Source organism: Eurypyga helias, unplaced genomic scaffold, assembly GCF_000690775.1.
Source record: "Eurypyga helias isolate BGI_N326 unplaced genomic scaffold, ASM69077v1 scaffold7653, whole genome shotgun sequence".
In the NCBI taxonomy this organism is placed as follows: Eukaryota; Metazoa; Chordata; class Aves; order Eurypygiformes; family Eurypygidae; genus Eurypyga; species Eurypyga helias.
In genome coordinates, this window is record NW_010239151.1 from 38,143 (window position 1) to 65,154 (window position 27,012).

Below are 27,012 nucleotides of genomic sequence, written 5' to 3' on the forward strand. Positions count from 1 at the left end.
GAGGAATTCTTAGGATAGAGATAACCTTTTATCAATGGCATATTACTAAATTTGCTGGACCTCAAGCTTCTCCTGTGGAGCATGCTATTTCCCCTAGCAAGTCTGAAAAATCCCAGGCTTACCTTTGGAATCAAACCTACTTTTCTTTCCTGTTAAGGTGTCAAGCTGTGAGCTGCATTGACAGAAAAATGAGCTCAAAACCCAGAGAGCCGTTCCAGGGAATGGGCTCGTCTGCTGTTGGCTATCAAGCCGTGGTCAGTGGCACAAATCACCGTCACAGAGTACACGTTCCTGAGCCAACAGTGCTAGACCCTTGTGTTTGAGCTGCTTGGCCATGCTGGGTTTGCCTAGGCCTTTCTCTCCGGGGTGTTCAAGTTTTTTCCTTTTTTCTTACACAGGTGAGAAGGACGGAACAACAGCCTGCAACTTTATTTCTGCAGTTTAGCTATAAATGTAGACTGTGGGTTGGGGTAGAGGGTTCCCCGCTTCAAACTGGCAGATGTTCAATACCAAATTACACATCTGTTGTTGATCAGCATTTTCCAAGCCCACTGTTGTCTGTGAGCTGATCAAAAGTAAGCATTTTGCTAAACAAAAGACGCATAAGAAAACCAGTGGTTTTCCATAATACAGAAGATGCCTCTGGTTTCTCTGCCTCTTTGCAGTTCAGTTTTGGAGATTATGAAGATAGATTTGGGGGTTTGTTTTTTGGAGTTCCCTTTGTGCCTTCGGTCTGTGAAGTTCTGTTTCTTATTATCATTGTTTCTGCTTTCCAGAGACCCAAGATAACAAGCTGGCTCATAAATTCCCTTTCTAATTTTAGCCACAGGAAATGTTGCTCCATACATTCACAGTGCTTTTCCAGGTAGGCTGGCTTGTTAGAATCCAAACGTTTCGGGCTACGTGCTGTGTTTGCACTGAGCTGGAAGTGGGTTTCTACGATTAAAGGGTGGGACTTGCTTCATGGGGAATGCAGCTTTGCAGGTTGGAGAAAATGGCTTGTTTTTTGTAATGTCTTCCACTGTCTGCACAGTCCTGTAGTGCGAGGGACAGGAAAACGCCTGTCGATGTAGACGACAGTGATGTGCTTTTGGTTTCCAGCTGTGTTGCTGAAATACCTGGAGATAAAAAGCTGAAGTTCAGGACTACAGCAGGGCAATTCTTAGGAGTATTTTTAAGGCTTAAAAAGACCCAACAAACTCTCATGAAATTGTTTTTAATGTCATTCCACACAGCCATTTACCAGGCCGGTAGGATGCGTTGTGTCTGACTTCCCTGGCCCTACCACCACTGTTTTTCAAGAGGGATGGATATCATCATGTGGGAGGTTCTGTGTTTTATTTAGTAGTATTGACATGTTCAGCCAACCGCTGCGGTGCGTAGAGGTGCACACAAACTCACGCAGAGGCAGTTGAAATTTGCAAGCAGTTGTGTAGGGGTTGTAAGAATTAACATCAACATCTCCCTTCCTTGTGTGTGAAGGAGTCTGCAGGGGCCGGGTCACTGCTGACAAGAGGGAGGGACCGTGCGATGCTGCACACCTCCGCCTGGGCTCAGTTCTGCGAGCGTTGGACCTCGCAGCACTGACCTCTCCTCCGGGATCTGAGAGATCAGGTCCGTGTGCTGGGGGAGAAGTGAGGATTTTTGAGCCTTCCCCAGTACCTGGAGTAAGGACGGCAAGAGAGATGCTGTGCCTGAAAGAGAGGTAATTCTCAGTGATGCTGGGGAAGTTGTCCACCAGAATGAAGTAGCTGTTTGTTTGCTGTATGGGTACAGAAGCGTGTCTTGCTCCTCTCTGAAAATCCTGTTTGGTTTGTCTGGGAAGGTGGTGAAAAAGGTGAAGGTCTGGAAAAATTAAAAGTGAGGGAACGGTGAGTTTGTAGCCAGAAGCAAGAAAAGCAGCACTGCGTGGATGTGTGGGGTGGGAGCTGTTGCACGCCTTGCAGCTGGGGTAAAGATTAAACATAAAGACAAAAGATGAAGTTAAGTACTCCTTCCTTTCTCTGGGATCTTCCCGGAGGGGTGAGGGAGAACAGCGCTTTTTTAGATGCCGTGTCTAGTGTTGTGCAAACACAAGTGCTGGTGGTTCCTCCAGGAAATCAGATAAAGCCTGTTTGGCACCGCTGGCAGCCGGGGTCAGGGAAGCGTTTCCACTCCGGCAGCATCTTGTAAGCTTGCTGGAAAAGCCGCCTCTCCTGCAGTTAAAGATGAGGCTGATATCTCCGCATCCTGGGCTGGGTGCCGTGGGGGGAACCTGTCAGGTTCTGCCACGGAAGCTCTGCACCCTCCGCTGTTCAACACGGGCAAGGAGATGTTTGCTCGTCTGCAAACGTCGAGCCTCTTTGGCCCCTTCGCACAGCCTTGGGTGCTGCACAGTCCCACGAGTTCTGCCTCAGAGGGTCAAGCAGAATTTGATTCAATTTTTATTATCGTTGTTATTTTTTCCCAGTTGCTGACATGCTGGACTGAGATTTTTCTCTCCAGGCAATCTAATTATGTCATGGTCACTTGCTTGAAATTAAAAATAAATCTACAGGTCCTTACATGCCTAAATTTCTGAAGGTCTAAAGTTGACCAGCGAAGTCAGAGCGACTTCCATGGAGCTGTGATGTAGAATAGCTACTAGAGCCTAGGATTTCCACTCCCAGCTACCACAGTTCAGTTGACCAAGAGGTGTTTTGCAGGGATATCACAACCCCTTTGATCACCCAGTCTCTGTTTACCAGGTGCTGTTGGTAGGTAGGGGTGTTCCTCTCAGCTTTTGCTTCTCACCTCTCTTCAGCATACACAAGCATTTTAATTGTTAAATTATTAGGAACTTCAAGAAAAAAAACCTGCTGAAGTTATTTAAGTGCAAGGAACTTCTGCGAAATGAAGATTGAAAAATAAAAAAACCCTATGGAAAAAATATAGTTACTTGTAGCAGAATTTTATAAAATGAGAAATTAAATTATTGAAAGGCAGCAGCTAGCACCATCACGGCAGGCTGCGGCTGGTGATTAAAGTGACTTTCTAGCTGGAAAGCACTTCTTGCTCTCATGTGGGAGTGACAGTCACAAGTTTTTACATGATGAAACAGTCTTCGTGCAAGGTCTAATTTTGTGAGGTAAGATACTGCAAAAATAGAGGGTTGTGACAACGGAGCTCAATTAGTTTTGTAAGTTTGTACTTAAGTTGTTTCAAAAGAAATATGATTAAATGATTAAATTGTGTAGATGCTGAGCGAAATAATGCAAGGATAAATAGTGAAGGAGAATTGTTAATATACACCTGTTTGGTAAAAGGGGTATAATTAATATAATTTGGATTTTATTACATCACTACGAGGACTGTTACTCATCGTACAGAACAGAGGGCTGTGCACTGGGCAGTGGTTATTCGAAAAGGGAGGTCGCCGGGTATTTAAACGCTGGTTCCCCGTACTGCCACTAAAAAGGTGAAGCAATTCACGGAGGGAGGAACAGGAGTATATAATGAGAGTGGGATTACTTCCTTATGAAACGAATCAGTAAGCCCATGACTGAACTGTTGTCGTCACCTTTTTGGTGTCTCTTGGAATCAGTGCTGAAAAGGGTTTCGGAAGCAGTTGAAGTTCATTAGATGGAGACGTGAGAAGCGTGACACATTCAGTTGGTCAGAGAGAAGGTAATTTTCCTGTCTGCTATCAGTGGAGGGCTAGAAAAGTTTCAGTTCCATACACATGAAACATGAAAAATTGAAACTTGAATCTTGGTTTGCCAAGGAATTGCTTACCAACTTCTGTGTTAATCCCTCATCTGTTGAGATCTCATGTAGGAGAAGACAGCCCGTCTTTAGGAGATGCACAAAGGGATGCCCTCTGCTTACGCACAGGTCGGGTTAGACTGGCACAACAATGGCTTCTGTCCTGGAGTCCTAAGGATAAATGAGCCAAAGAAAAGGAATTTAATGACTTAATTTAAGCATCTTTTCTCTCCCTTTACCCGTTCCGTCCCAGCAAGTGACTTCCCACCAGTTACCTGCAAACACAGCTACAGTGGGGGATGGCAGAGCTGCTCCAGCCTGACCCTTCGGTACGATCCAGGGCAGGCAGGGTGCAGGCAGGGAGGCAGCACGTGGGCAGGATCCCCGTCCCTCTGCCTGCCCCTGCCTGAGCCCACCTTACGCAACTTTCCATTTGCCCATTTCCATTTCGACTGGGTTTTCTCACACTAGCCAAACCAGGTTGAAGACTAGGATGTTTATACACAGCCTTATTTATACTTTTATTTTTGTGCATACAGAAAATCATTTGTATGTGAGTGCATGCATTTGATTTTTCTTTTTTTAATTGTTAGTAGTACCTTTTAGTGTTTGGGGTGGTTTTGTGTGCTTTTATAAGTTCAGAGAAATGCCGCTGATAAAACAAAAAGCTAATTGAAGAAAGGAGCCATGTACAGAAATTTCCTCCTGCTTCTGAAGTTCAGCGGTAGGAGGACTAATAAACCCACTGTAGTTCTGTGGAGATCCTGCCTGTTAAGTGTGTTGTCAAAAATACACTTGAGAAAGCCTGCCGTGTCAATATTCAGAGTGGTTGAATTGAAGCAATGAGTGTTTTGGCTCTGCACACAGGAGCTGTTCCTCTTTTTAACACGTGCAGATCTTCAGAACTGGAGGACAAGTGAAGGAAATGGCTTGTGTTTCGCGAAGATAGATGATGTAACACGTTCTTTCCCCAGGGCAGAAAATACTATATATGTTAAATTGATGTGTTGGGGCGATGGGTTGTTGTAGCCAATTCCCCATCTTTGCTTCCCAGAGCCATCTCTGGAAAAGGCTGAAATGCGCTGCGGGGTAAAGCCTGCCAGAGTACAGATCCGTTATCAGGCAGTTTGAGGTTGTCTTAGCTTTCAGCATTTATTTTGAATAAATTTCGGGGGTGGGACTGAGCATGGCGGGAGGGGAAGGAAGGACGAGCTTTGCCTCTATAAACGGCCGTACAAGCATCTCGTCGCGCGTCCTTCGCAGCCGTGTCTTGAGGACGTCGTTCCGCAGCAGCGCGCACCGAAACCTGCGCCGTGTTTGCTGGCTTTCCCGTCAAATAGCAGCTCCTCCGCCGGTGGCTTCTTCGTGTCATACCGGCGTGTTGCTGAGCTGATCGGAGGGTGCTGCGTGGTGATGTGCTTTGTCGCTCCGGGCGCCACTTGGGTGGAAGATGACGGTGTTGGTTGTACTGATTCACCGGAGATGTGGAGGGAGGGGGAACGCTGTTCTCGGCTAATGCGTTGCATCAATAGAGTTCTACTGAATTAACAACCCCTTTTTTAATGCTGAAATATTTCAGACTGAACGTGGGAGTAGCTTTGTGAAGTGTTGCAAGGAATACTAAAGCAAACTGAATTTTCCTATCGTAAGAAGGATTTAATAACAAACAAAGCGTTAGGTAGGCAGTGTTAGTAATGTTCTGTAAAGATGAAAGGTTTTACACCTCCTAATTTTCCAAAACTTCCCCAAACCAGCCTTTTTCCCATAATTGCTCTCTGGAGACCCTGACCTTGCATTCAGTGCTAGGAGTAGCCCTGCCGACATCTCACTGAAGGTCTGTTGTGATTCTGCAGGATCTCAACTGATCCGTTTTGAGTAAGGCTCCTTGGTCAGCGGACGTGGGGCGGCTGGGGAGCACGAGGAGGTAACAGAGACTATTTTTCATGCTCTTGGTGCCAACAACCAGCCATTTTAGTCGACTTCAAACCCCGTGGGACGCAGCAGCTGTGGGCTGGTGGGTTTGTCATGGATGGGAAGGACGAGGGGTGGAGCGGGGTTGAGGACCTGCAGCACACTGCGGTTCCAGGTTGGGGCGAGGGTGGGTTCTGCTTTCCCAAACCCATGTTTGATTACTGGCGTAGCGTAGCCTTTTCCCTTTTTCCTCGGCGTGGAGCTCAAACTGGAGATAATTTTCGTGTATGCAACAGATTGACGAAATAATTATGCGGTGCAGCACATAAGACATAAAAAGTGCCTTTGAAAAAAATGCAAAAAAAAACCCAAACCCCAAAGAAAATACATTTGTTTAGGGGAGAAAATAGAGGAATAATAGGAGTGGTGAAATAATCCTGTTGCTTAAGGTAGCTGTTAAAAATAGGAGTAGTAAGCTTAATACTCTTGATTTTACCACAATAAACATATAATTGTAAGCTGATTGTGGTGAATTCCTCAAATGACAACCCCCATCAATATAAGTTTTAAAGCAACTGCCCTGCATCTGGAAGCCAGCAGCAGCTCGGGATTTTATTAAGCGGCACTGCCAAATAAAATCCAAGCACCACTGCAAGCGATACAAAAATAAAGATTGGCTCTAGCGTCACATGGCAGATAGGCAGGCGAGTGCCCCCCGGAGCTTGGAGAGGCTGTGGGAACGCCGCAGCTTTCCCAGCAGCTCTGCAGCCGGAGGGTGAAATGGTCGATAGAGATGCCTGCATCAGCTGTAGAGGTGTTCAGGAGCTGAACTCGCCAGTGGAATGAACAGAGAAGCTGCAAATTTGCTAACTTAGTTCTTAGTGTGTCGAACTTTGTTCTCTCGGAAAGGTACTAGACAACGTACTGTCTGTGTTACACGTTATGGACAGAAAAGGGTTTGCAGAATACGCTTTTCTGTCTGTAAAAGGGTATGAAAGAGTGACCCTGTGATAACACACAGAATCCTGCCCCCTTCCAAGGGCTGCGACTTGACATCGCGACTCCCAGCTTTCATCCTGCGGCCGGCGGCGAGTGCAGTTGGTGGCTGGGCCAGTCATGTGGCTGGCTGCAGCTGGGTGACGAGTGTCCGCCGGCGGGAGGGGGTGATGCCCAGCTGACCCAAATACAGACCCAGCAGCCGTCCCCGGAGCCAGCGCTCGGCTGCAGCATCACCCGGGACAACAGCCTGGTGCCATGACATGACGAGCGCTTTCCAGTGCTGCGAGCTGATGACCTCCACGCTTTTTGGAGCACGTCCGTGCCCTTCCTTGCTGAGTGGGAGGTTTCCCATACAGCGGCGATAAAATTAACTCATTTGAATTCAGAAAGCAGTGTGATTAATAGCTCCTTCTTAGTCTTTGTGCCTAGAAATAACTTAGAACATCATAACGCGAAGTTTCAAGGAAGTAAAATAAGTGATATACTAAATGAAGTTCAGATCTTTTATGTTTTTGAACAGGTTTTTGATACAGCTCAGCTTGATACAACATGGCATTTACCAGCATGGCCTTTAATATTGGATCTGCTTTCCAATTATGCTTCAATTCATACAACAGTTGCAGAGAGCGAGTGTGGGCGTACGTGCGAGAGAGATTGATTTTGTTCTTTAAAAATGTGAAGTCTGTACTAACTATGAAAACCCGTCAGAATTTCGAGCACTTAAACGCCATTCCTTTTCTCAATGTGTTACCAGCATTAAGCAATCTTCACGACATCTCCTTGACAAATGGAGAGTGCAAGAAGAGGAATACATGCTGATTTTTCAGAAGTAGAATATTAGCACAGATACCACTGAAAACCAGGCTGCAAATCCTTTCCAGAAGTAAAGAGTTAATGTCTGAGCTCCAATTACAACTTGGAAGCGACTACATAAGGTCTTAGCTCTATTGTTCAGAAGTACATCAGTGAAAATGGAATAAAGTACACATCAGTCCTGGCGGTTGCTGTCTTAGTCTCTTGCATCTGGGACAGCAGATGTTGGGCAATCCCAATTGCCACCACTTCACGCCGAGCATCTTGCTGTTCCCAGCCACTGCCTTTTGGTACTCCCAAGCTCTGATACTGCTTTGATAGTTACTGTATTTTGTATCTGAGAAGTCGAAAGGACTGGAGTTTTTTGTCTTTCTGTGGTTCTGACTGTTCATTTCTTTTTCTCCTGTAGGTTTGAAGACCTACCTGATCTCTGGTCAGAAGGTGAAGGAGCCCCACTGCAGCTGTTCGCAAGCGTTGCTTCCTGGCCTGGAGCCCGGAGATGGAGCCAGGATACAGGGAGCATCATCAGCCGAGAACGCCGTGGACTTGACAAAGACTCTCAAACATGCAGAGAAGCCGAAGGTGAGTTCATCTTTCAAAGCCAAGCAGCATAAATCTCAAACTCCACAAACCTGAGAGAGATGTGTGGATGAGGAAACCTTACAAGTTTGTTTATGCACTGCTTTTATATATTTGTATGTATATGTGCATATACCTGTGTGTATATGTACACAGAGTGACGAAATGTAGTTTGAGGGACAAAAGAATGTACAAAGTAAAATGCCTTGCCAATTGACAAGCTAAAGTTCATCTAAAATAAGGTGAACGCTTTTTAAAAGATGGTTTGAAATAACATTTTTAATATTTCAGCACTGAGAGGTCAATACTGCTTTTTCAATGGTATCGATTTTATGGGGGAATAAAGAATATGCTTGAAGCAGCTACTGTAACTTCTGTGATTTTCTGCTTTCGCTGCACCCTGCTTCTGCTGTTCCTCTGTCACGCATGTCACCTATCTGTGAACCTTTTCTTATCAGTATATAACACACATCTCTGCAAACAGGGAACGGAATTGCTTGCATGGTGGGAGAAGATGCTCCGGTAGGCTATGAGGTTGTGTTTCATCTGCTTGCTCTAGAAACCTGTATGTAGAACTGAGGGCAATGATTTGTATGGATTCAGCTTAGAGAAATGATGACATTTTGTTATGTTCACGCCTCTCACAAGATCTCTTGACAAGGAAATCTGTGAAACAATGTGTATTACTTCAAGGCTTTGCTGTTACTCTCCATCTTGCAGCTCAGAACAGATTGCCCAAACAGCACATGTCTATTCTCTGTTCTCGTTCGTGCCGAGTTCCTTGCCCCAGGTTGCCGGAGCTGGGCATGAATGCCAGACCCACAGGTGGTCCTCTCCCTGCAGGTCACTCTCCTCAGACTTCAGTGTATTGAGTCCTGAAAGGATCTCTTCAACACAGGTTTGAGATGGAACTGGCAGAGTTGATGGGGGGTGCGTTCATGCTACTCCATTTTTGCTGCTTGTTTGCTCGTCATCTGGATGAGGAGAGCAAGAGTAGGGCACCTTTACCCTGTGCCAGGTTTTAAGTTTTAGAGTGAAAACACTGGATTGTAAGTGAGGTGAGCTGGAAGGCTGGCCCAGAGATCCAGTCCAAAGTTAAGTGAGCTCCTTACAGAGCGAGCCAGGACTGTTTAACTACAGAAGGGAGCGGTAGCCATCTTTATGCTTCCCCAAAATACACACTGCCTGTGGTTTGACTGCATCCAAGTTGCTGGTGATAGTTTTATATTCCTTCTTCTGTGTAAGAAGGAACATATTTGGCGTCCCTCAGGCACCAGCTTTCCAGCCGTCTCTTGTCTTCCAATGAAGATACTAGCAAATAAGGTAGGAAAGTGCATCTTGGAGCAGTGCGTGTACACATCAGGCTGTCTGTGCTGCCCTGGTACAGACGTGACAGTACGGGGTAGAAAGCTCTCTGCTTCAGGCGGTGAAGGAAGAACAACGTACCAAGTGGAGCAGAATTACGGAGCTGCCTGTCCTTGGAGCAGGGGTTAAAGCAGTAAAACTGAGGGTGCTGTTCTGAGAGAAAGGAGGGTGTCTTGTTAACATCAGACAGCAAGGTAAGCTGTAACTGGAGCACTGTGGAGCTACAGGACTGACCTGACTGTAGCTAGGATTTGATAAAATTTGTTCTGATTAAATGGTGGAACTTGTTCAAACAATCCAAGTCCAAAACCAGCTCTGTTGTTCAGGATCAGCTATGGTATGTGTTCTTTGATGCAGATGCAGCACTGTTCCTGAACAGCTCGTATGCAATGTGGAGGCATGCTGCTGGCCCACCGAGTTCTGTTCGCTGCCTAGTCCCCGATTTTCTGCTCTGGGACCATCTTGGCTGGGTGTTAATTGCTCTCTGAATGCTGTCGGCACAGCGCTGAAGTGCAAACGTGGCTGTCCGAGTAAGTGAAGGAGAAGCTAAAAGCAGCTGCTTCAGAAGAGCATCTAGGACAAACGCCAGCTCGGTTTCAGCCTTGGATACCTTATCTGCCGTTGTGCTAAAGCTACTGCATCGAGTTGTGCTTATGGGAACCTGGTTTTATTCATCACCGTGAGCACTGGAGGCCTGGCCAGTGATCGCCTAAACAGCTTTTAAAACCAGCGTGCCTGACTTGCCCCAAATACACTGATGCTGGAGCGAGTTTTGAGTGACCCCAGACTCAGCTTTCCCCGTGGTCTGATAGGCATCCGTGTAACGCGTACCACAGAACGTGTCGGAATGCCTGCAGCATAGTGATGAAGCAGTCGTGTGAATGCTGAGCACTTGCTTAAAAATGTGTCCTGTGACCACGGTTGCAGCCCAGGAGAGCCACGCGCACGTGCTTCTCAGCATGGCTAGGTGCAGGTATGCCAGACTCCACAGCATGCTTTCCAGCATAGATGTGCACCAGCCTTCTCGGCTGGGTAAGCTGTTAGAGTGATTGTGGACCGAGAAGGCTGTGTCAGGCTTTCAAGGAATATTTCGTTGGCCAGCCGTGCTAGAGCAGATCTTACAGTGTTAAAAAAATAAAGATATGTATATTAAAAATTCCCCACAAAGAATAGCCATGCGGTTTAATCACAGATCATGCACAATTTTTGAGAAGGAGTGGGTTTCTTTTTTACAGTGCTGTGTTTCTTTTTTTTTTTTTTTTTTAAAGCCTGCAGCTTGCTCATAGGGTCTGGAGATAATAATTTGCAAAAGAATCATGACTTACTTGCCAACTGTTTTAAATACAAAGCTGTAAACAGTGTCAGTGTAGGAGGAGATGACTCCAGCTCTGCAAAAGAGACTAAGTAGGAGGGGCAAAATTCCAGGCAAGTTGAAGTATTTTTCTTTGAAAGGGAATAAGTCGCCATACTGGATGCAAAGGATGACTTTCACATTTTGGGCTTGAACGGATGTTGTAATGGACAAGATCTGTTACGGAAGGTCAGGAAGGAGAACGCAACAGCAATTGATCCACGAAAGGCATTGTATTTCCTCCTCTCCTGCAGTGTATCTCTAGTTCATTTAATTGCAAACCTTACTGCAGTATGGGTATCGATAAAATGCATGTACATAATTAAAATTGTGAAGATGGAGGCTAAAAACTATAAGTAAATCTCTGATAGCAGCTAATCTTTTGAATGAAAATACTGTGAGATGCTCAAGGAGTTTTGGTACCGGTTTATCTTCCCTGTCATATTTTACAAAACCCCTTATTTGACAGGCAATCATAAGCGGTTGTAAAAATGTAGTAATCATCCCTTGGTATGAAAACAGAAAGTACTTTTGCTTGTCTTGGTGTTTGCTGAAAGTGCATTAATGTATTATTCATCGCGATGAGGTCAGATACACACTGGGCTTGTGTGAATGTCCTCGGTAGAAAATGGAGTTAATGATGTTGAGTGAGCGTGTGGGGTATGTCAGGTGCACTTGCGCCTCTTCTCAAAAGGTCGGGCTGCTTTTGTGAGATTTTTGGCTCCTGGTTTAACCCCAGGAGCTAGGCGTTTGAGGTGGTCTTGCTGATTTATTAGGAAGATCAAACAGGGAGTAGTTTCTTTATTTTTCGTTGCAGGGATTTGTTTTTTATTACCATTAACTGACTTCTTCCATGCTTAAATCTACTAAAGCACGCTCTGGGAGCACAGAACGCTTGTTAGCCCATTGTCATACTCATTTTTAAAGCTGTCTAATATTGCCATCCACAAAGTGGCCAAGGCATTCATGATATTTAGTCCTAGATTATTTTTAAACAAAACCGTTTAAGAATCAACTTCACAGTTTCTTCAGGTGGGCTGGTATTTGTTCAGACTGTCCAGGTTCAGAACTGGATGTAACTTGCTCATCTGATGCCAGAATAGGAAACTCGTAGTAATTTCAGTGCCCCAGCGTGGACCCTGCTCCTGAGGAGCAGCGGATACGGTGGGTTGTTGTCGGCTAAGAAGCCTCAGAGTCCTTGTGAAGCGTGTGAGAGGCATTGATTCAGTGGATCAGCAGTCACAGGAAGGGTGGGCTGGGAGAAATTACTCCAAGATGCCACAGTATTCAGTTTGAGGTATGGCACTAAAGAGAGAAAAGGGGCTTTGGGTGAACAGTCAGCTCTGAAAACACTTACACATTGCTGTCTGAAATAGGGAGTGAACCCGGAGGCAGAAGTTGTTGTGGTTTGCACCAAGGGAATGATAGACTACAGGGGCTTGAACGCATCCCTCCTGAGTCCAGAATAAGCAGATACAATGGACATTGGGTGTTGAGTTTGGGACAAAAGGCTCAAGTTGCTTGTTGGAAGATTGGTCAAGATGTTTGGTGGATCGCCTACCGCCGTTGAGTAGAGTGTGCCCCATTTAGTGTGCCGCTCCCCATGACTGGTGTCTCTGTACCTGGTAGTAGACTGCTGGGCGAAGCTGGTGGCAGCAAACCGTCTCCAGAGCAGAGGAACTGCCAGCAGGGACCAGGCTGAGGGTCCTGCTGGTGCAGCATCCTGCCTGCACCTGGCCAGGACTGGAGAAAAGCCCGAAGAACGCGGAATTAGCCCTGTGTCTGTATCCCAGTTAAGATTATCACGTTTTAACTCCACGGGGTTAGGTTGTTTCAAAAGCTGAAGTGTTACGCTTTAGGTTGCTTCCGAAACGCATAACCTGCAGCTATTACAAGGCCTGATGCTTTTGCATTCCTCGTTTCCGGTGACGTTTGCTGGGTGTCTGGCGTCAGCGGTGTAGATGGCCTAAGCTCCTCCATGCTGTCTTAGAGCACTCTATGAAAAACTATTTCCCTTGATTAGTTTCAGATTTGTTGCTTTCCATTTCCCTGTGGTGTTCATCATGCACTGTGATGTTTTGTGACCCCCCCCTTTTTTTTTGTTTTAGTTTTGCTGCATTTTGTGCGAAGTCTTCACTCATCATGCCATTCACATCCTTCACATCCTTTTGCGGGCAGTTTTTAAACAAGAAAATGGCACTTCTCTCGCTGAAGAGTATTCCCTTCTTCTTGGGGAGGTCCTTTGCCAGCACGCACTGATTACAGTGTATCGTGGTCTTACACTAGTAAAGCTTTCCTGGATGAGATTTAGCCTCAGGAAACAGAAAATCTGTGATTTATTTTTGCGATGGTGCATTCTGTTCCAGTCAGATTTTGCTCCCTGCTTCCCAGCCTGCAGCTTTGTTTATCTTTTAGCCGTGCCGCAAGTATACAAGTGGACCAAATTATAAATTGCATAATACTACGAGGACACCAGAATGTTCCTGGCTAAAATTTTTTTGTCTCATTGCAGCCTTGCCCTTCATGTAGTACCACTCTTGCTCCCCACTGTGATGTCAGCATAGACGAAGGAGCTATCCAAAATGGTTGTCAGGATGAGCATAAAAACAGTACGAAGGTAATTTAATTATTTGTCATATCCCTTCTTTTCCCGTATTTCTCTGCTTCAGTTAGCTTTCCCATTTTTGTATTGCACTTCCTTTATCCAACCTCTTAAGCAGCAGAACCAGTTTTGCTTTTGAGCAATTGTGTGGAGTTGTGAGCCCCTCCACATTTTCAAAATCATTAGTACTTTTATGAGCCCAGTTTGATACTGAGAAGAACCTGGAAGTTGGATTTTTCAAATGATTCTGAGGCTACCCGAAGAAAGAAGCACAAACAACACATCCACGTTCTCCACCCCTTACACCACTTGGCTCTGTGTCACCTAGCCACAAGTTACACCTGTGTCTTGCCAGTGTCTTCTGTATCATAGCTCTGGGCTAAGTCAGTTTGCATCCTTTTTCTGACCGACAGCGTCTCACATATTCAGCATGCTGCTGCCAAGATTGCCTGCCTTGCCTGTTGCTTAGGGACTCTTACTGAAGCCACCTACTTCCTCTACAATACCAGATGTTGCCTATTTCTCATCTTGTCTGTGGCCTTCGTAGCTTCTCTGCTCCACCTGTTGCCTCTTGCTCCTTCCTGAATATTAAGCTCCTGCCTAAATGCAGACTGGCTACCAGTGCTCATCACCTGATTGGTTTATCTTAAAATAAGTTTAATGCTTTCCCTCCTTGGGGAGAATCATTTCATAGAATCAGAATCATAGAATGGTTTGGGTTGGAAGGGACCTTAAAGCTTGTCTAGTTCCAACCCCCCTGCCATGGGCAGGGACACCTTCCACTAGACCAGGTTGCTCCAAGCGTCATCCAGCCTGGCCTTGGACACTTCCAGGGATGGGGCATCCACAGCTTCTCTGGGCATCTCTTCTCTTCTGTGTTCCAGTGCTTCACCACCCTCTCCGGGACGAACTTCTTTCAGATGTCCAATCTAAACCTCCCCACTTACAATTTAAACCCATTACCCCTTGTCCTGTCACTACAGGCCCTTGTAAAAAGTCCCCCCCAACTTCCTTGTAGCCCCCTTCAGGTACTGGAAGGTGCTGTAAGGTCTCCCCGGAGCCTTCTCTTCTCCAGGCTGAACAAGCCCAATTCTCTCAGCCTTTCATCATAAGAGAGGTGCTCCAGCCCTCTGAGAATCTTCGTGGCCTCCTCTGGACTCACTCCAACGAGTATAAACACGTTCAGAGATAGCTAAGTTGGCTTTTTTTCTTCACCTCTGTCTTTACAACAACTCTTGCACACAGAGCTAATGGGACTACTTGCCAGCATTTATTCTGCTGATGAGCTCCTACATTTATCTGTGTTTGTCCCTCTGCTTCTGCCTGTATTTGACCTGTTGTCTCCTATGCTTCAATTGTAAGCTCAGAAGCAGGGGCTGCCTTACAGGACTGGACTGAAATGGTTTGTACCGCGTTCTGTGCCAGGGTTCCTAGGAAACAGCCTAAGAAAAAAAAAAAACCAAACCGATCCCTTCTGCTCTGAGGGAGGTCGAGCAGAGGGGCCAGCAGGTACTGGTCTCGGAACAGCATGAGATCTTTAAGACCGAATACACTGTGGGAGATGTGCCTGGGCTGCCAAGATGGTATGCGTGAGATGCTTCTTCCCCAGGCTGCCTCTGCCCACGTGCCAGGGATCTCCAGGAACCGGCTGCAAACAGAGATTTTCCTTAGTACCAACTGCCTCGCGTCACATGTTGTCTTTATCAGAATTATCCTGTAAGTTCCTCCTCCTCCAGCAGTATGAGCTTCATGTGTGTTAATCAGCGAGTCCTCCAACCTTGCTTAAGAGGTCTGCAGAGCACTGAATCGCATGTCTGTCGTTTCACTGGAAGAAGCGTGCTAGTGGAGACCGAATCGCCCGTCCTTCTTTGATTTGATTTAGGTATTGCTAAGTCAAAAATGGTGCCCATCAAGTGGCTACCAGTAACTCTGGGATACCTCTTTAACTGAAGAACAGCTACACGCACACAGTTGCTGTGGCATTTGATTTCCAAATCTTCTCCGCAGCCTCAGCTTTCTCAGGAAGAAGAGCCATGAGCTCATCTCCGGAGTCTGTTCCCTTCCCATGCCATGTCGCTGCGCCTGGCCCTGCAGCACTCATGTCCCCTGTCTTCAGGGGGATGTTAATGATGTTAACCACATCCTTGGACCTTTGTGGGTCCCAACGGCCTCTGGAGCCTCCCTGTCTCTTGATGAAGGAAACTGTCATGTGGTACATCGAATCTCCGAGTGCTCAATAAAACCTGTACAGCCACCAGAAACCACAGTAACGTTGGAGCTAACAGTATTTTAATAAATAGGGATTTTCTCCTTACACACAAGCAGTTTCACTCTAATCCCCCCCGTTAAGATTAAGAGTGGAGACAGCACAGGAAAACCTTGAGCTGACTGAAGGGAAGAATTTTCTTAGGGATTTGAGCCTTTGCCAAGGAGTTAAAGAGAAAAGGCCAAGAGAAGTCCATGCTGACCTTCTCTGAAAGAGCAGAAATTTTCGCTGCATTCTTCCAATCGACTTGAGGAACAGGCAGGGAAAGCACACAGTGCACAGGAGCCTGTAATCTTTCTTCTGAGCTGCTCATAGCAAAAACTCTGTTCACTGGGTTGCTGCTTTTCGAGTAACGACGTCTGCTGCAGGGGTGAGGAAAAGAGGAAAGATTCCTTACTATGGTGCTAACTATGACCTTCCTTTATTTTTGGCCTCATGCTGTTGTGGGAAGTGCCCTGAGCAATTATAATCTTTACCGCAAATTAAAAACCAACCCCAGACGATGAAGACTTCTAGCAGCCTGTTGGACAGTTCTCTGTGGTTTGCCTCTGGTAGCACTCCTCATCCCAAAACCAGGCACTGCAGCACCTTGTGCCCTGTAGCCGTGTTCCCTGGGGGCAGGCTGGGTAAGCTGTTGGGGTTGCAGGAGGGCTTGCTCTGATGCTGCTGGGTCTTTTCCCTCACAAAAGAAACTGGTGACCTTCTGTGTGAGAAGTTCTGTGCCTCTGGCTTACGGGGAGGTGCAAGCCTCCAACTTACTGGCACGCACCTCGCCCGACCCGGGACTTGGTCAGTCTTTGCTGAGCTATGTGTTGCTGCAGTCACCTTTCTCTGCTGTGGAGTATGTTCTTTAGCAAAACATTGGCAGCACACCAGGGTAACGACTGAATTTCCTCTCCTGCTTCGTCAACTGCTGTCACTGGGCTGTGAACACCTGCAAGCTGCCAAAGCGACTGTCGTGAGTGGTAGACGGGACTAGACCGGGGATCCTTCCATCTCCTGGTTCCCAGCACGTGGTTCTGGGGCTCACACCTCCAACAGGGCAAGCCCGCAGGGTGGGAACCCTGCATCCCTCCTGGGCAGCAGGAAGGGGAAGCACAGTGCACCTTCCTCTTGCTTTTCCTGTAGCTCCAGGGAACCGTTCCATCACACCTTGTTAAGACTTGAGCTCTTGAGGTCTTGGCAGCAATAGGGAGCCCAGGCCCCGTGCTCCCTGACTCTTCCCTGCACACAGTGATGTTCTGCTGCTGCTCCATTAGTCTTGTCTCTTCACTGGTTGTGTCCACACCTTCAGTCATACCTGCCTATATTCACATGCCTCGTCTGCTTTACAGGATAGATGCACAAGGAGATTGAATTTATCTTGCATGGGCAGACAGAAACTTAACTTTAAGTTGATTTTACAATCTAAGTACCAGATTTCAGTGCATGGTTGGGGTGGTGGTGATATTTCTGGTGTTTATTTATGGTCACCGCAGTGGCATCCAAGAATAGTCTTCTGGAGGAGCTTGTCACTGCTGTACAGGCAGAAAATGCAGAAACTTCTGTCATGAGTGGGTTTCAGGATGAGGATAAATGATACGTGATAAAGGATAAGACAGGGAGGGGAGGAGATGAACATTCAACTATGCCAAGTTTGGTATATGTTTGCATTTGAAAACGATCCTGACTAACTGCAGCTCATTTTCATTCTAACCATACTCGGCTGTCTAATTTATTTGGAAGTGCTTCAGTGCATATTGGTGTAGGTCAAAGAAAATATAAAAAGAAGGAACCTCAGGTTCCATGAAAATAGAAAAATTTTTGGTTAAAAGTAATTTGTGTTCTCAAATAAATGAAAGAAGCATTGATCCTACTGTGTACTGCAAGCTGGTATCAAAATTTAAAAATGTGGTACTAATTAGTACAAAGGCAGAAGAAAACCAGAAAGAAGAAATATTTCTTAGTCACTGAAGAAAGCACAGTTTAATTTGCAGGACACATTTTTTTGTGGGTTGATGAGACGTAGAAAAGGGCTGTTTCCGCAGGTAGGAGACAGGAAGCTGTCTTTGGGAAAGCAGCAGGGCTGTAGCGGTCAGCGGAAGGATCAGCAAGGCCTGGCAGAGTGAGTTGTCTCGTGACCTGTGGAAAGCTAGCAGCATTTAAGTAGGTATTTAGAAAGCTTTGTGGAAGAATCTTGACCTTAAGGTGAGTGAATGAAGTTTGGGCTCATGGCTGGTCTTCGTTGGGTGTGTGAAAATGTACTTTTGGGACATAAAAAGCAAACGGGTGCCACCAAATAGGCATGCCCTGGCCGAAGATGCACGGCCTCAGGGCAGGTGGAGTTAGGTCTTTGACATGACCGGGTAAAAGCTCAGTGTGTTGAAGGAAACACTTCTTTCAGCTTTTGCTCTGTGAAATCTCCTGTGTCTACTGTCTCAACCACTAATGCTGCCCGTGTGTGCTCTGCTGTCTGTCATTCAGGCTCCGGGAGGACACAGTCCAAAGACTCAAAATGGACTTTTGAGCCCTCCGCAGGAAGAAAAGCTCAGCAATAGTCAAACCTCGCTTTACGAAATGTTGCAAGAGAAAGGAAGATGGGGCGGAGTGAGTCTGGATCAGTCAGCTCTCCTTCCTTTGAGGTTCAAAAACATCAGAGAGAAGACAGATGCTCACTTTGTGGATGTGATTAAAGAAGACAGGTAAGGGAAATCGAGCTGTACAGTGTGAAATCCTGTAAAGCAGAGAAGGCGGTAACAGGGGGCTCAAATCTTTAATCTTGATTCGTGCTTTTTTTGTCTAATATCAGTAGTTATTGTTAACATATAACATGTCGTATGTTTTCCAATAAAAGTCTATATTCTTTTTAAACCATAGTAGAAACTTGATGTCAGGAACGTTCTGGTCAGGAATGTGTAAAGCCAGGTTTTTCATCATGTCCATGGTGAAGAGTTAGTCTTCAGCTGATGTTTCGAAAAGGAAAACTACTCTTTAAATGACTTGTCATGAAGTTGAACTCTTACCTTTATGTTCAAAAGTCCTCTTACTGCACACATTTACCTGCCTGTGCAGTTTAAAGTGTAACGTAAAATCTGAGCTAAAAAACTCACATTTTTGTAGAGCAAAAAACCAACAACTGATAACACTAACTAATGCCTAGAAATCATACTGGGCTTGGAAGCAGAATTAATAGGAGCGAATTCTCATCGACAAACTGCCTACATACAGCCTTTTGTAAAGTACGATTCTCTGTTTCAAACAAAAATACTTATTTTGGGCAGAAGAAAATGTTCTCTAAATTTCAGTAGCGTGTGATTTTTGTAAACACAGAACCGTATTTCCCTTATGATGACACTGACTTGACTGGATCAACTAAACAGATAACCTGAGGTTGTTATTATTTATGGCTATTCTTATTTTTGCTTTGCTGCTTCCACTCAGATTAGGGGCATTTTATCTAAATATCCTTGAAACTGTATGCTTGTGTAGACTCCAGGCTGCTTGGAACAGGGACGCTCTCGGCTTAACTGAAAACATGGCTAAAGCAGGGGGAAGCAAGAGGGGGAACGCCAATCCCTCTCCAGTCTCTTCTCTGGGTATTTTTCAGGTTGCTTTTCTCCTGTGCCCAACTTCAATTAAAATTTAGGTTCCTTGTTTTTTACCTTTATGTGTATTCTGTCATTAGTGGCTGAGAATATGTGTTTAGCTGATATTTTCAAATATTAGAAGACAGAAGGATTGGGAAAGTCCAAATGTTGGCAGAAAGCAGCAAGAACAAATTGGGGTCCTGTTTGAAATGGAACTAGCATGCTGCAGATTTTAGATTAGAGAAACAGCTTAATTTATGCCTTTGGTTTTCTGAAGATACCAAGCTCAGGCTCTTGTGTTCCTGGTGCTTTTCTCCTCCTCTGCCTACAAAACAGATAAATCTTTCTGATTCAGAAAAAGGAAAAAGTAGGACCATGATCTGATATCAGCCAAAGCCTGGCTTTTTTTTGGTCTCAATTAAATATCATCATTACCATATTAAGTGGGCCATTTCTTGTTGCCAGGGAAACTTCTCTGCTGAGTTCAGTTCATGTAAACATAACTTTCCAAAAATAATCTTCTGATTAATTAGGTCTGTGCAAAATGGTTTAAGCCTACCGTTCTACATCACTCCTTTTTAACATTTCTCGAGGCAGTGTCCTATGTAAAAAGTAATGTTAAAAACATCCTTGATCCCCTACTGTAAAAAGTAACGTGTTGTTGGTCTCACCACATCTAGTATCTGTGAGGATGTTTGAATGGGAAATCAGAGTTGTCTCAGGCAGGTTGAAGGCCACACTTCCCCTTGGCCATCTTCCCTCAGACCCCACTCGCAGTAATTGTACTGGGGTTTGGCTGCTCTGGGCTTGAGCTCCTGCGAAGCCAGCAGCAGCGAGGTGTGAGCTTCCTGAGCACTGGGCAGCGATTTCCACTGTGGGGCACGATGCTGCTCTGCTATCTGCGATACAAACTAGCGTGAACAGGAAGTACCTCGCCCAGGGATGGTGATAAGGAATCAGTGTCGCAGGCTTCCCGGGCAGCTGGGAAGAGTTAAACACATCCCAGGGACGATTCAGGAGCCTGTACACCTCATTGGGAAGCTGCCTAGGGCTGGTCTGGAGGTAATGCTAGGCACTGGTGATAGTTTTCATTTCCCAGCCTCTTCCTAGAGGTTAGGTGTGTGGCTGAGACTTCCATGAGTGGCCACTGGTTCTCTTTGTGTGCTGAGATTCACCTCGGAGCTGATACCTCAGCACCATTCCAGTGGTCTTTGAAAAGAAGAATAATAAAGCCGGCGTTAGTGCGGCATGTTTGTATTACTGCATTATACAGGAATCCTTTTCACAGAAGTTACCAATTTCCATCTTCTTACAGCTTGATCGAATAGATTTGGCCAACAGCATATAGTTTGAGTTTTGAGTCTGGCTTTGTTGCAACCACTATAAAAATACCAGGCTTTGTTCATTGTAGTCTGCATGTTACTGTGTATTTTAAAAGAAAACTGTAGTGTAAGAGTACAAACTGTTTAAACTTAATTTAATTGGGGATACCCTCTAAGGATTCTCACTCTTCAGATTTTTGTCTCCAAGAATAAATGACATATTCCTTGGGTAATAAGCCTTTTGAAGTACAAGAAATGAGTACTTAGGCACTAATCAGGACAGTACTTACCAATGCTCTCTTTAGACTTACAGAGCAGAGTCCCAGGGAAACGTGAAGCTCCTCCAGAAGCTAGGCGCTGAGCAGCCCTTCATCGCCTCCTTGGTTCCATTTCCCGTTTAAATACTTTTCAAATGTGTTTCTTTCTTTCATCTCCCACTTCCCAATCTTGCTTGATTCAGGGAAAACAGAAATCCCTTGTGCTGGGAAGGCACAGCACCTCCTGGGACACAGTTTATGTACTTGACTGTAATCAGCCAACTAAACTGGGATCTTCCTCTTTGAGACAGAGTGTTGGCATGGAGCTGGACTGGTGCGGTACCACTGGCGAAGACCAGAAATGCTGCCTTCGCCCTGGTTTTACCGGGCTATGTCTTCTGTTTCATGCTGCACTGGCAGACTGGATTGTTGTTCCTACATCCTTAGCGCATCGCAGCTCCGGCACATCACCATGATGCTCTGCTGAGCTTCCCTGCAGGAAGAAAGTGAATTCAACAGTATTTAAAAAACCAAAAGCTTGCCAAATTCCTGTTACAAGATGTTCTCAGGAACATCTAAGAGAAGTGAGGGAAGGAAGACAAGAAAGAAGAGAGAAGAGGGCCACGAGTGAATGTGTTCTGTCATCCTTCAGAGCATCCTGATGTTTGTCATATATTGGCGGAGGCCAGAATGTTTAAAGGTTATAAAGTATCTGCAGTGTTCATGGTGGAAGTCTTCTGTCTTCTCAAGCTTCAGTCTAGGAACGTGCGTTTGGTTGGTCTTGCATCTCAGGAAAAAAATGCTTCCCGCGTGCCATTTTGTGCTGGGGAGCTTGTACTTCCAAAAAACCTCTTTGCTAAGTGTTTGTAGAAAAATACACAGAAAAAAACCCCAAACCACTCCCTCTGACAAGAAGAGTTCAGACACAGACTTGCTCTTTCAGCTTCTTCATCTGCTTAGAATTTGATTTCGCGCACGCCTCTGGTTTTTGCTGAGACTTACCAGCTTGGAAATAGCCCACTCTAATTGTTGCTACAGTTTTCAAGGTGGGAATAGCGGTTGGAACGCCGCTGCCCCATTTCAGATTCTACAGCAATTTTCAAAGCAGTTATTTCGCTGTAAATATCAAGCGGAATCGGTTGCTTGGAAGTGGAAGGTGGTTCGGAGCGAGAGCGCGTGTGCTGAAGCCGCAGGGGAGGACTGCGTGGAAGAGGGTGACGGGCTGTCGTAGCAGTAAACGCCATAAGCTGGCGTGACCTTGCTCTGCGACCCTGGGGCACAAAGCACTCCATGCTCTGTCAGTCGAGTCCTTTCAGCTCCTCGACATCTCCCAGAGGAAGAAAGCGTTTGCAGATCAGGTGCCATAGGTGTCGTGTGGAAGCTGCGTTCATAAACCTCTTACAACTGATGGAAACCCCAAAACCTGTTCTGTTTTTTGCTCCAGTGGGTGGGGAATAGAAACAACATTTTAATGATGGAGGCATCTTTTGTGTTTGGGTTTTTTCTGCGCCTGACACTGGAAGAGAAGGTGAAGGAGTGCATAAATGCCCTCTGGAAGACGCTGCTGCCTGGTTCCTTAGTCCTAGTGAGCTAGCTTCGTTACTTGTCAGCCCCTTTGTTGACGATTCTGGTGACTTCAAATCCTCTGTTTCAGAAGTGGATGCAAGCAATCTGCCTCCTCAGGTTCCATTTCTCTGCAGCCCAGATTGTTAAGGGAATGTTCCCAGCTGAGTTACTGAGTTATTTCACAAGAAAGTGCTGTTTTCGGAAATGGGTGTTTTCTTTTTTCCTAATGATTTCTCACCTTTGTCATCCTTGGCTTGCTTTGAAGGATAGAATTCCAGCTAGACACAAATATCCTGCAACCACACGTCTCCTCAGGTTGTGCCTCTGTAGCAGCAATTAACCTTTGCTATTTGCCAGCTTTATATTCCAATTATCTGTAGCCATCTGCAGTTTTAGCTGTTAAGGGTCAGGAAGGACTTGTTAATCTCCTCCTGAAAGTATAGAAGGTTGCTCAGTCCTTTTTTTGGTAACGTATTTCCTTTGAGTGAGTGATGAGGATAAGGGGGTACCTTGGCGACTGAGAGCCAAGAAAAGCTGCAGGAACTTCAAAGCCAAGTGCCTGCGTTCCCTAGAAACAGAATCCACGGAATGGTGGGCTCTGAAGGAGATGCAGCTGAGTAAACTGATGTTGATATCATCTTTCTCTTCAGCCTTATGAAAGACTACTTCTTTAAACCGCCTATCAACAAGCTGAGCCTCAACTTCTTGGATCAGGACTTGGAGATGGCCTACAGGACGAGCTATCAGGAAGAGGTGTGTTTCTCCTGGCATTGGTTTCCTTCTGTAATCTGCCTGAGCAACTGTCTGTCGTTGTTTTTAACACATTTCATTGCAGTCGCTGACAAGGGTCATGGCATGTCAGATGTGATTTACTACTCAGTGTTGCTGCCTCTGAAAACAGCCTCCTTTCAGTTTGCCTGTCTTGTGCCATGCCCTGAGTAGTCCAACGTTTGGGCTGGAAATATATTTGCACCATCCACCGAGATATCCTAATTAATTCTCCATTTTCTGGTTAATGTTTTAAGGCCTTAGGCATGCCAGAGAACCATGCTAAGGTGAAAGTAAAGCACTGAATGCTACTTCCCTTCTCAACCTAACTTTGAGAACGGTGACTCTGAATTTGGTTCTTACCCCTGTCACAGCCTCACCGTTATCCCTGTAACCCAAACCTGCTCTGAACTCCAGTGTCACAAGTTCCGTAAGCGTGCTGCATTCGGAGGCAGTTAGAACACTGTGTAACTGTAAGGAACAGGGAGTAAATTGTGAGGAACTTGGTGCTTTCTTGAGGGTTCTGGACCAAGTGTAAGAAGTCCTTAATCCCCTTGGGGGCTTTTTGCAGGCTGTCCCTGTCAGCAGATGTTCCTGCCTGTTGATATTCGAACTAGCAAGGTGCTTTAAGTTTACACGTAGCAGCATTAGGTGTCAGTGCTGACTGCGGCTGCGTTGCCGCGCGTGGCTGAAGAGTTGCAGCCGGAAGAGGGCAATTGCTCTCCCCAGCTTGTTCCTACTCCCTGCTCCTTCTAACAGTGCTGTCAGGCTTCCCTGCTGGGAGCCAGTTCCTAGCCTAGCATAAAACAGTCCTGGTTTGGTTTTCTGTTTCGGCTTTTTCTTTTCCCGTCTGGGTCTGTTTTCTCCTGTATTGAACCAGCAGCTCACAGAGAGGTTGGCAAGTGCTGGAGCCCACTGCAAGGTAAGTGTCCAGCAGCCAGAATGGGCCCTTCCCTTCCAGTAGCGTTGAGCATTAGTTTGGGTCAGAATTGCATCGTGATAAATAGGTGTTGATTTCTTTTCTTCCCCATATCTCCTACATCTTGAGGGCAGGTAGGATTTCTCCTGCCACTGCTTGTTGCTTTCTGCTCATGGGCTGCTTTTGTTCTGGGCAGCATTGTAACCTTGTCCTTAGCAATAGCCTGTTTGCTTGTTTTCCAGTGTTGACATGAGACCTACCTTACTTCTTTTTAACAAAGGGAAGCATGGTTGTGTTGCAGTTCTGTTTGTTTGGGAGCTCCATACTCGTCTGCAGCGCTGGATTCTGGTGCTATCTCCCTGAATAAAGCTCACGTAGCAACAACAGGGAGAAACTTCCCGTGGCATACAGCCTGCAAAATTTGCACAAACTATACAGTGAATAGTAAACAAGTTCTTTCCAGTGGAAAGATTGGAAGCGAAGCAGTGATAGTCGAGCATATACAGATTGACCTATTAATGTGGATATGTAGGAAATTCAGAGAAGGAGCAGAAAAATTTTGTTAGTGGCAAGCTGTTAATGGGAAAATGATGATGTAAACCTCCCTGGAAATGAGAATCTTCACTCTCTGACAGTAACTCTGCATCACTGGGGCAAAAACCTTTGCAAGCCTTAATATTATCACAGCACTCGTCCAAAACAACACCGCCAACAACAGATCATCTCTGGAGAGTGAAATGATTTGTCAGTGCTGCTGGTTCTTTAATTCCCTGGCAGTAAACTGTTGCTGAAAGTCACTTCCAACACCGCTGAGCTTACCTCTGACTACACAGTGCCAGCTGCACGCTCTGTTTGTGATCGCTCTCTGTACACCACAACACTTCCCAAGAGCTCGCTTAGCCTGTTCTTGTTTGGCAGCTCACACTGCTGGGGCATCCTTAGCGCTGTCAGTTCAGGGTACAGTGCTGCTTTCCTTCATCCAGTTTATGGGACTTTCTGTGTGGACTAACAGGATTCTGCTGCAGTTCAGATAAGAGATAATTTTGGCCCTGAAATGATGTTATCTGAGTTTATTAGGTCATGGGGAGGTACAAACGAGGAGCAAGTTCATTTCCCAATATTGCTGAGTGCAGACAGTGTTCTGAGGAGGAAAGGAAATTCCCAAATTAAACCAGAGTACCCAAACAGGGCTATTTCACGGTGATACCGGTAACATGCTTCTTGTTTTCCTTTGGAACTTGCTGTCTGCGGTCCCTTGGGCAGATACAAACACTCGTAAGACGCCGAGTAAGCCTGGATGTGGAGCTCATGATGTCGTTTTCAGCTGGACTGTCCAAAGTAGCACACAGCTGCACAAGCACTGGGGCCAGAACAAGACGGGATGGGAATGTGCGGTGAGGGGTTACGGAAGAGCAGAACTTGGGCTCTGATCAGTTCAGATTACATACCGTCCCAATTGCTGCTTTTAATCTGGTCTGAAAGGGAGACGTGAACTCTGCCACAGGCAAGTGACTGTTTCTGTAGAGTGGTGTTTGGAGGGTTTTCTTACAGAACCATCAGAGCTAAAAGGCTTACTGTAAAATCTGTGGTTATTTTAAATGAAAACCCTTGAAGAAAACTGCTTGTAGCTTTATCTGCTAGTAATTATGGTTTTAGAATAGGCAATTTTCACATGGTTTGTTTCTGTATCATCATATTCTGTAAAAGTCACCCAAGACCCAGGGGCTGTGCTGCCAGTGCTTTTTTTCAACCCAGACATGCTCTCAGGGAGCTGTGATAGCCTTTGAACTGCCTCTTTTGTTTCTTGTTTCAAAACCATGCTTATGGTGGATTAATGAAGTGGCAGAAAGTTCTGTATTTCTTTGCTTGTTTTTGTGAGCTGCTGTTAATGATACAGTTGAATTCAGCAAAATAGCATTTATTTATTTTCATCCCTTCCCTCCATCCCTGTATTCTACACAGGTCATAAGGAATGCTCCAGTGAAGACGTTTGCCAGCGCTACCTTCAGCTCGCTCCTGGACGTGTTCCTCTCCACCACAGTCTTCCTCATACTCTCTATCACGTGTTTCCTGAAACACGGGATGGTCGCGTCCCCCCCGCCACCGGCAGCCGTCGTGGTGTTCATCATCGCCATCCTGCTAGAGGTGCTCTCCCTTGTCGTCTCAATTAGGTAAATAAAGCGTAAGAAAGTCTCGAAACAGCAGTGAGAGCTAAAGCGATGGCTGGCTCGGGGGCGTTTGGTTTGCCAGCATCCCTGGAACTCACTGGGTCTGTAATAGTTGGAGAACCGTGGCAGTGAAGCCAGGAAGGCTTGTGGCAGACCTTGTGCAAAGGGAGATCTGGCTACAGAAACTGGAGGAGAGAAAGGGGGCTCTGACAGGAGGTGTTCTTCAGGGAACCGAATCAGCGTGTCGTGCCTGCCCCTTCTTACTGTCCCTTGGGATGCTGCACACAACCGGGTACCTTCTGCCCTCGCAGGGCCATCAGGGTGAGGGAATTCAAAGAGAAAACTTGTAGCTGTCCTTCAAAAAAAGGAAAAAAACCCACCTTTAAATTCCTCGGTAAAAGTACACCATCCTGGTATACCTAAAACCAAAATAATGTATCCGAAATGCAAAGAGCAGTCCTTTTCTCCAATAACCACAAAAACTAAATTGCAGAAGTCACACTGCATCTGCCCAGAATTAGTTTTCTTAATGATCTCTATTCCGAGTCTAATGGGTTTAATACTCAAATAGTTTGTGTTTCCTCTCTTTGACGCATAATTGGAGTTCAGCATTTCCCCCGAGTCCTGGGCTGTGTGACAGTCGGCTGCTGCTCGAGGAGGGAAGGGGCACTCATTTGTCTCTGCAGAAGGGCGGTTTCGCAGGGCTGGTGCCAGCCCCAACTCTGCCTCTGCGCTCCCCGGTCCCTGAATTCTCTCGTGTCCCTGCCAGCCCTGTGCCTCTGCCTCTCCAGTGCCCGTGGAGGTCAGGCTTGGCCGCGGATGCGGACACCTGGTAGG

The 27,012-nt window shown here is 46.0% G+C and overlaps 1 protein-coding gene across 1 annotated transcript in view; it reads left to right on the top strand.

Annotated features, from left to right (window-relative positions):
• Positions 1 to 27,012, top strand: part of ADCY9 (adenylate cyclase 9) — a gene marked incomplete at its 5' end in the record, with an annotated part of 85,000 nt that overhangs the window by 38,134 nt on the left and 19,854 nt on the right. The window contains 5 exons of the mRNA XM_010148043.1: positions 7,856 to 8,028; positions 13,254 to 13,358; positions 18,073 to 18,290; positions 22,971 to 23,073; positions 25,970 to 26,178. Coding sequence (XP_010146345.1) covers positions 7,856 to 8,028; positions 13,254 to 13,358; positions 18,073 to 18,290; positions 22,971 to 23,073; positions 25,970 to 26,178 — 808 coding nt within the window. The remainder of the gene's footprint in view (positions 1 to 7,855; positions 8,029 to 13,253; positions 13,359 to 18,072; positions 18,291 to 22,970; positions 23,074 to 25,969; positions 26,179 to 27,012) is intronic.